The 9453-nt window shown below is 30.8% G+C and overlaps 1 protein-coding gene across 1 annotated transcript; it reads right to left on the bottom strand.

Annotated features, from left to right (window-relative positions):
• Nucleotides 1-1994: 1994 nt before the first annotated feature.
• Nucleotides 1995-6455, bottom strand: LOC114170076 (putative beta-1,3-galactosyltransferase 2). The gene is made up of 11 exons (XM_028055557.2): nucleotides 6064-6455; nucleotides 5048-5147; nucleotides 4881-4951; nucleotides 4577-4788; nucleotides 4407-4467; nucleotides 4125-4197; nucleotides 3915-4035; nucleotides 3597-3684; nucleotides 3374-3499; nucleotides 2940-3049; nucleotides 1995-2583 (listed from the first exon to the last, which is right to left on the bottom strand). Exons 1-11 carry the CDS (start codon nucleotides 6171-6173, stop codon nucleotides 2435-2437), a joined length of 1221 nt encoding a protein of 406 aa, XP_027911358.1. The 5' UTR covers nucleotides 6174-6455; the 3' UTR covers nucleotides 1995-2434.
• Between the last annotated feature and the right edge of the window lie 2998 nt (nucleotides 6456-9453).

Below are 9453 nucleotides of genomic sequence, written 5' to 3'. Positions count from 1 at the left end.
TGTTGGTTCAATTTAATATTCCAAGTATTTAAAATGGTTTAATTTGGTCATCTCCGTTAAGTTGGAGTTAACACTTTGTCCGTATAGGACACGTGTTAATTTTTAATTTCTTTAATTTATTTTTTTTTATTTTTAATCTTTTTTCTAAAATTTATAATCTATCATGTGTCATGTTATTATCGTGTCACGTGACAATTTACAGTCATGACACGTGACAGTGGTAAAACTTGTAGTTAGTTGAAGTGATTTGATGTATATATTAAAAAAATATTGTAATATGTATATATAAGTTGTAATTAAGTTTATTTACTAATTTTGTCTCAAATTGAAAATGAAAAAATTAGATCTTTTAAAAAAGGTTAAAATACTTTTTTTGTCCCAATTTTCCTCAAGTTTTTTCAAATAAGTGCTAATTTTGGTTTTGTGTTCAAATAGGTTCTAATTTTCGTCAATTTTGTTCAATTGGATCCTTTTTAGCTAACACCGTTTAAATCATTAACAGCCATGAACAGTAACTGTCACGTGTCACTTTGTGGTTTTTTTGAATTTTTTTTATTTACTTTTTATTTTTTAAAATCTTTTTAATTTTTTTTAAATGTACACGTGTCAACCCAGTAACTTGTCACGTGTCACTTCGTGATTTTTTTGAATTTTTTTTTATTATTTTTTAAAAACATTTAAATGTACACGTGTCAACCCAATGCCACGTGTGAAAGTCAATGTTCTATATTCAATTTAGTCCCTATATTTGTTATTTTTGTTCAATTTAGTCCCAATTTTTGTTAACATTAACCAATTTGGTCCCTATCAAAGATGTGATCAAATTTAATTTTTGTATTAAAGTTATAATAATGTGAATTTTAATATATTATATAAAAATATTTAATAAAAAATGTGAATTTTAATATAAAAATTAAATTTGGTTTCAATTTGGAGAAAGACCAAATTAATTAATGTTAACAAAAATTTGAACTAAATTAAACAAAAATAACAAATATAGGGACCAAATTGAATATAGAACATTGACTTTGACACATGAACATTTAAAAAAAATTAAAAAAGAAACAAATTAAAAAAACACGAAATGACACGTGACACGCTACTTGATTGACACATGTACATTTCAAAAAATTAAAAAACAATTAAAAAAATTAAAAAAAAAATCAAAAAAACAAAAAATGACACGTGACAGTCATTATTCATGATTTTTAATTATTTAAACAGTGTTAGCAAAAAAGAATCAATTGAACAAAATTGACGAAAATTTTAGACTTATTTGAACACAAAACCAAAATTAGAATTTATTTGAAAAAACTTAACAAAAACTGGAACCAAAAAGGTATTTTAACCTTTAAAGAATAAGATACTAAACTAAACCAAAAATTTAAAATGGAAGACTAAATTGAAAACAAGTTTTACCACTACCACATGTTATAACTGTAAATTGCTATGTGGCACGACAGTAACCTGACACAGATTATAAATTTTTAGAAAAAAAAATAAAAAATAAATAAAATAAATAAAAAATTCTACAGTTTGACATGACATGTATCTTGTACAAACACAGTGTTAATTTCATTTCAACTTAACGAAAAAGATCAAATTGAACCCTTTTGAATAATTGAAGTACTAAATTGAACCAACAAAAAATATGAAGACTAAATTAAACTAAACCAAAAAATTAGAGGACCAAATCAATAATTTTACCTAGTAAAATTAATGTTCAACTATCTTGTCAAACAAGTACTTTATGATTTACCATGCTGAAGTCAACTAAAATACAGTACTGCATCTAGAAATTCATTAAAGATATGCATATTAAAGCATCTATTCATGTGAATAAGTTTGAATAAGAACAATCTAGAGAAAATACAATTATAGGGACAGATGTAGGGGTACTTTTAAGAAACTTTTACCAATCACCATCTTTATTTGAAGGTTGAAGCTCAACCCTGGTTGTTGGATGTGGCAAATGTAGATGCAGAACAAGTAGATATCTTTGAATAATTTCATTTCAACCAAAACAGAAAAAGAGAACATGAGGCAGAAAAGCAAAGGCAGCAACAGCCACCGATTATATTATATCTCTATTTATTAGGAGCTTGATAGCCATGGAACTATGAACAAACTGAGTGGCCCTTCAAGCTTCAAAGAATGGATATGATGTTGGACTACGCATCTGGTGCACCCTCTTCTTACTAGCTGTGCTGCCATGGCCAATCTCCTCTTAAAATGTAGAAGGTCCATGGGGGCAAGCATCATATTTTCTCTCACACACTCTCTCACAACTGCTTTCTTGTGTAAAATGACATTTCACTACACTGCACAGAACTATAGAAAAAGAGAGAAAAAAAAAATGTTGCAGGCTTCATTTCATTCTTGTTGCCTTAGTAATATGATCTTCCTGAGTTAGGAAGAACTCTTGTGTCACCTCCTAGAAAGAGGCACTCCACAAAGCATTCTCACCCTCTCCACACCTCCTATGTACCTCTTTAATCCTCTCTGCAGACCTGCAAATTCCACTGCAGCTCCAATCAAACGATGCAACACAAATGTTGCCTGCTTGGGCCTTCCACTCACAATCTGCAAAGTCACCAACTCAAAAGTTTGAAAGTGTTGACTTTTTTATTATACTTTGAAAGCAAGCCAAATAGGTGATGGGATGATCATAATGATGAGTCTTTCAAGAGAGGATTACTGAAGAGATACAACATTAATAACACATAAACTTAATCCACATATAAGAGATTGATACTACCTTCAATCCAAAACATTAAAAAAATGAGTTTATAGATTTTCATCTTTATATGGTGCTCAACTTCCTCACTTTTACTCAACGCGTGACTTAGATTCACACTTGCATTCCCAACAATAATTTGATTTATATAGTGAGGATTCCCAACAATAATTTGATTTATATAGTGAGGAAAAATAGTCACCTGGAGGAGTGCCACAGCAAAGTCTTCTATCATCTATATGCTCCGCATCAAGTCCAATAAACCAAGATCCTAGTGAGACATCCTCGTTGGCATACTTGTGAAGAACATCCCTGAGACAAAACATATACCATTGACTTGATTCAATTTATAGATGTAACTACACTCATACTACAGGATTTTTATGCTATTACAGCCAATGTCCCTATTTTTTTTCCTTTTACCCTACACCGGCCACCCTCAGTTTTCTATAATAATAGAACATCTATGAATACAAAAGTCCTTGATTTCTTATGATGTTTCATAAATTGAAGAAGGTTGATGTATTGACATAGAAGAGAAAGACATTGGGTGTAATTAAAGGGTGTAATAGTAGTTTGGCCAATTTACAATTAATCCTTTTTTTTCCTTCATAAATGAGATGAAGTAGAACTTACTGGTTAATTGATATGTATGTAGCCAAATCGTTTGAAATGGCATACAACTGCCCTGTGGCATGTCGGAAATACTTGTTTCCGGCCTCTCCAAATTTCCAGTACTCAGGTTCATGGTATCTTACTCCTCTGTACAACAAGGAAAGCAGGTAACAAGCTTAAGTCAAAGAGCTTTAACGATTCAACTCAATGAAAAACCAAAGATAAAAGGACAAGCAGTTCTTACTTTTGAGATAGGACTGGCCCAGATTTCATGCATCCAATGTATATGCGTGGTTTCGATCGGTGTCTAACCAGAGTTTCCCCCAGTGTTGCTGAAGCAGAAAGAACAAGAGACTCAATAGAAAGTTCTTGTTAAAACAATACTTATCATGGAAACATAAAACTCATGCTAAGACTTGGTGGGACTGTTATTTTATTACATTGTTAATAAGTGAACACATTCTACGCCCAAGAAGAATGTTGGTTAATAACAAAAAAGTACCCCTCATGCTAATTTTGTACAAACAGTTGGAGATTTTCAGATTTTTTGAACTAGTGATACCTATATTTACATGAACATCATCATCAACTTTGACGTAGAAATCAGCATCCCACAAATTCACAGCAGTGGCAAAATAGGTTTTTGTTTTTGCTGACAATTCAAGGTATCCTTCCACATGATTCTGCATAAACAAAGTATAAATAAGTGGAAAGGAACATGCAAGTGAAGGTAGTAGCAATGAAGCAAAAAGGAACACATGTGTCAAATTACCAGCCTCAAGAAATCTCCATGCTTTCTGTCCTCAGCTTCAATAGCTCTGTCAAGAATACCCCCTGATGTAGCACTAGACAAAGAAGAAAAATATATCAAATTATAATTCGTCAAATATAGTCATTTTTTATGATTGATAAATTGCTGGATATGTCATGTGTATCTGATACACTAAAATATAGATTGAATACATGAAGCATGTTGATTTTGGATTGAGACAAAAGCATGATAATGTAGCTAATTATGTAACAAAATCATTTTAAATAGAGATGGCATATCTACCTGTGTCCAATTACAAAGCGGATGATGATACCCTTCTCCTCTAGCTTCTTTCTTTTCTCACCTATTTTCCACGTTAACAAAAGAACCAACCATCACAAACTTAACCAGAAAATCAACTAAAATGGCACAAAAAACTTGAAAATACTAAGAAATGGAGTTGAATTATAAACCTTGTGGCATCCAAGTGGCGCGAACCGAGTCCCTTCTTTTCCTGCTGCTAAATGCAGTATTAATACCAATGACCATAAGGTACTTTCTCTTACCAGATGATTCACTCATCCTTATATCATCTGAAACAGGAGCACCACTTCGTAGAGACTCCTGAGTTGCCCTTGCAGCAGCCAGTTCCATCTCTAAGTTTGAAATAGTCTTGTCCAACGTTCTACATTAACACTCTCCCTTAAGTTTGACATGCAAAATCACAATAATACTAACACTTGTAACAGTATCATCATGGCTCTACATATAACTTACTGAATGGAATTATGACTCTTGTAAACTTCACCATAGATGTCTTTATCGCGCTTCATTTCCAATTCTTGCATCTAAAGGGTTCACCAAGAGAGATAATTAAGAAAACAATGAATTTCAGATTTCAAAAGTAGAAAATTTTCAGCAACCACGTGACTGTCGGTGCTTACAATTCTGGAATTGCAACCTTCTGAAACAACATTTAATTTATCAGTTTCTGCAGCCGTTGGTCGGGCTAGTCCTTTGTTGTTTTCAGGAATAGTCCATATCCTGTTATGAACATCAACATTTCACATCAGAAAAAAGTACCATAATGTAATAACCACTTTACCGGTTGCCAAGGCAATACCCTTATGCAATGAAGCTGCATTTATTAAAATCTAACGCACCGACAAATAAGTTGTCTGAAATATTAACAACCCAGATCCAAAAATTAACCAAACCTCTTTTCAGGTTCAAAGTTAGCAGGTATACTTATTACACAACTACCATTGGAAAAAAAAAATACAAGAGTGCCAAGTAACGTACACAGTATTTTCTTTTCCTTTTTATACTTTTTTCCTTTTTTTAGTATCCTCTTGAAGACAATCTTGAATGAAATGCAACTGGACATTAACTATAGACGCTTCTCTCAATGGAGATTCGGATTTTGATTCGATTATACGAGACTGGTCCCTTTTGCTAGACTCAATCCCTTTCTACGCTAAAGATAGCGGTTTAATTTTCAGATAGATTCATAAAACATAAGCAATGACAACTGAACAAGGAACTGAGACCAGACACCATAGTTGACTTAGCAATAAGAGCCAATCAATCATACAGTGTAAAGATGAAATCTTAAACCGAAGGTGACCATGATTAGAATCATTCATGGCAATCGAATCCAGATCTAAATCCATTCTTCCACGAGCTTCAATGAACTCAAGATACACGAGAAAAGTAACACACAAGCAAGTCAACGAATTAAACAAAAAGAAAACCAATAATTAATCACACAAACACACAAAGATCTGAGAACACTGATTACAAGACTAAACAAACAACTCAATACACGAACTCGATTAAAAAACAGAACGAACCACAACTTAAAAACCGAGAAGAAATCATCATTTATGAATTAAAAAAAAAAAAAGTGGGAAATGGAGAAATGGGAATTGGAAAAAAAAAAAAAAAAAAACTGGAGAACCTGGTAGTAAAGAGCATTCCAGCACAGAAGCTCCCCAAGCACAAAAACAGTGCCCATCTCTGCGAAATAACGCTTCTAGAAGGCAATTCTCCTCTACTCTTCCAAGTCATAATTTTTATGTTCTTTTCAAACTTGGCACTTCAACAGGCAAAAACCCAGATGAAAAACTGGGTTTCTGAAAGTGAAGTGACCCTTCTGAAGAAGAAAAATACAAGAGGGTCGGAAAGAGAGAGAAAGAGAAAGATGGATAAAATCAGAACAGACAGAAGAACAGAGGAGAAGAACAGAGAGATGGTGTGTGTGTTTTTGAGGTTGTGATTTGTGTGTTGTTGGTTTTGCTTTTTGGTATGTGTGAAGGTGTTGAGGTTGGTTTTGGTGTGATTTCTTTTCTGTGTGTCTTTGAGGTGTGGTAAGGGACGTTGAAGGGTGGTGAAGGGACTTCCTAACCGACCAGTTTTACATTTACCATAATACCCAAACTATCCTTCTCCTACCCTTCATCTCTTTAATGGAAACTCTCTAGTAACATTACATGTTCTTGTCATCACATTAATGTCCCTCTCTTTCTCCACACACATTTTCTAACCACACCTTCTCAACCAAACCAACCATTCTCCACTGTGTAACATGTGCAAACTAGTGCCACAAGTAATAAATAAACAACTCCAAACACCATCCACTCTTTCTCTTCGATTCCCTTTTCTATTTCAACCCTAAAACATTCCTTTTAGCTATCTAAATATTTAACTGGAGTAACTTATTATTTGTTTGTGTGGTTCATTAGCGGTCCCATATCGGGTGAAACAGAATATTTAAGAAAGTTCGTTAGGATAAACTTTAATTTGATTCTGATACCATGTTAGAAGTAGACTTTAAGTCTAACTCAACCTCACAAAACCGAATTGTGATGTGAGGTTTACACCTTACTTATATATTATGAATTAGTTTTATTTTTAGTTGATGTAAAACTTTCAACGAGAACATTTATCAAATTATGCATTTGGATCATTATGTAATTTTTCTAATCCTAATATGGTGCTTGACATCGTCATGCTTTTTCAAGATTAATATTGGTTTCTGTATTATACCATTAATCAAATTTAGAATCTTTGATGCTGTTGTTGTTGAAACACTTAATCTAGCACTAAACAACGACATAATCCATGCATGAGATAACTTCTTGAAACTTAAATACAAGAAGATGAAGTTATCCGTAAAGTAAAATAACATGCATAAGTGCATTGATTCACCCGATACATTAACTTAATTAATTACAAATAGGTTAAATTACTAAAATATAAGATTTATGGCCTAAATTGCACATGCATAAGTGAATTTTTTTTTTCTTATTTACAATTTTTTACCTTGATTGACACATGTTAGGATCGTTAGTAACACGACATCGTTTTGATCGAGACAAATTTATATACTGTTGTAAGTATTGTTGGTGTTTATTTTCGATCAAATTTAGAATTTTACTTTTGATCATTTACATCTTATTAAATACGTTACACATTTTAAAAGTAAAACTATGATTGTATAATAACACAAAAGAATACATGTAATATAACATTGTAGGTATATATATGTTTTATCCAATTTGATAACTCTATATTTATATATAAAGACGGATATTTTATTGTTGACTAATCGGTAGTTTTGTTAGCTTTTGCGTACCTTACCTTCAGCTTCAATAATTTCATTGCTTTACCTTAAAACAAAATGTCTCTTATATTAAGGTTTCTAAATATAATTTGTAATTTCATCGATTTCTTATATAAATTTCACGATAATTAAAAATATCGTTAAACTATATTATTTAAGTGGGTGTAAATTTTATTTTATTAAGTTAATTTATAATATTGAATTAAATTTAGATTTAACTTTCTTAAAATTATATTACAATAATATGCATATGATTTTTTTGTGGTGAAACTCTTCGATATTCAAAGAGTGGAGTTGTTTCATTTATACATGTAATATGATTTTCTTTTTTATTTGTTAATTAACTCAAGGTGAATACTAATGGTGCAGTTAAGAGTTGTTATGGTTTAGCTTCATATGCTGATATTTTTAGACGAAGTTAGGGTGAATATGTGAGTAGTTTTATAATTTTTTTTAGGGGTCTAGACTTCTATTTATGTTAAGTTTATCGACCATTTATACTTTGAAGCATGCTTAATGAGACTTGAGTTTTCATAGGCTTTGGTTGGAGGATGATTCTTCTTAATCTATCATGGTTTTTTCGATCAGCAAGTGATATCTTTGAGTCAAAGGAGATGACGTCAATACTTGCATTTTTGTAAACATATATTTAATTTAAAGTTTCTCATGTTTTTTGTGAAGAAAATCACTGTGTCGATTAGTTAGCTAATTTAGCTTTGATTTATAGAGAATAGTATAAGTGGTTTAATGTTTTACCATCATGTATTTATTTATATTTTTTTCATAATAGGTATAATTTGTCTATATTTCATTATGTTTTATGAGGTGTAATTTTTATCATGGGTTTGATATGGTTCCCAATGCTTTGTATTCTTTTATTTCTTTTTTTTAATAATTTTTTATGTGATGATAAATGATTAATGTATTTTAAGGTGTTAACCTAGTTGAAATATCAGAATTGATAGTGATGCCTAATATGAATTTATTTAGATATTATAATAATTCAAAATATATTTTAACTAAGTTATTTGGTGTAGTTTATTTGATTTATCTTAATCAAATTTATATATTGAGTTCTCTTAATCTCATGTTTAAATTATTTAACACCAAACGTGATGATAAGTGATGTAGATCTCATTTATTAAATTAATTTTGTAAAATTAAATATGGTTTAAATTTCACTCTCTTCATTTTTTTTTAAATATATTATCCCCTTAGTTTAAAAAGAAATTATTTAACTTCACAATGTAATTAATCAACAAAAACCCTATCGAAAACCGTAATTGGTAATGGAGCTGCTACCATCATAGCATAATATGTTTTATATTCCAAAAAATATGGTTATCAAACAATTTCTTAAAATTAATTAACCTTTAAGGTACTTATTTTAGTGGATAGTTTGAATAGAAGTTTTTTGTAATTATTATTTTTTTATTGTCAAGTGAGAATTTCATTAAAACATCTGTTAGTACATCAACTTAAAAAAGAAAGGAAAAAAGAAGTCATAAAATTTTCAAATATTTAAAATAATTTTCATAATCTTATCTCTATGATAGAGAATCATATCGTATGCTCTAAAGATTTTCCTGCATCCGCATATAGTTAATTAATTAACTATTTATACTAGTGCTGTGTTATTTAAAAAAATATATATAAAAATTCAATTTGAAAAATGTTAAATTACGTTTCACATGTAACGTTGACGTAGAAACCAACGATGGTGAA

This window comes from Vigna unguiculata, chromosome 11, assembly GCF_037176805.1.
Source record: "Vigna unguiculata cultivar grain cowpea cultivar isolate G323 ecotype 2 chromosome 11, ASM3717680v1, whole genome shotgun sequence".
NCBI lineage: Eukaryota > Viridiplantae > Streptophyta > Magnoliopsida > Fabales > Fabaceae > Vigna > Vigna unguiculata.
Note: the sequence above shows the minus strand (reverse complement) of the source record. Positions and strands in the feature narration are given on the sequence as shown.

Bases quoted from the DNA above. Each gene is read 5' to 3' on its own strand.
- LOC114170076 (XM_028055557.2), bottom strand. From the start codon at position 6,173: ATGACTTGGAAGAGTAGAGGAGAATTGCCTTCTAGAAGCGTTATTTCG. The intron at 5,148-6,063 runs GTTCTCCAGTTT...TGTTCATAACAG, and splicing joins GGAATGCTCTTTACTACCAG to GATATGGACTATTCCTGAAA. The intron at 3,685-3,914 runs GTATCACTAGTT...TTTCTGCTTCAG, and splicing joins TGATGTTCATGTAAATATAG to CAACACTGGGGGAAACTCTG.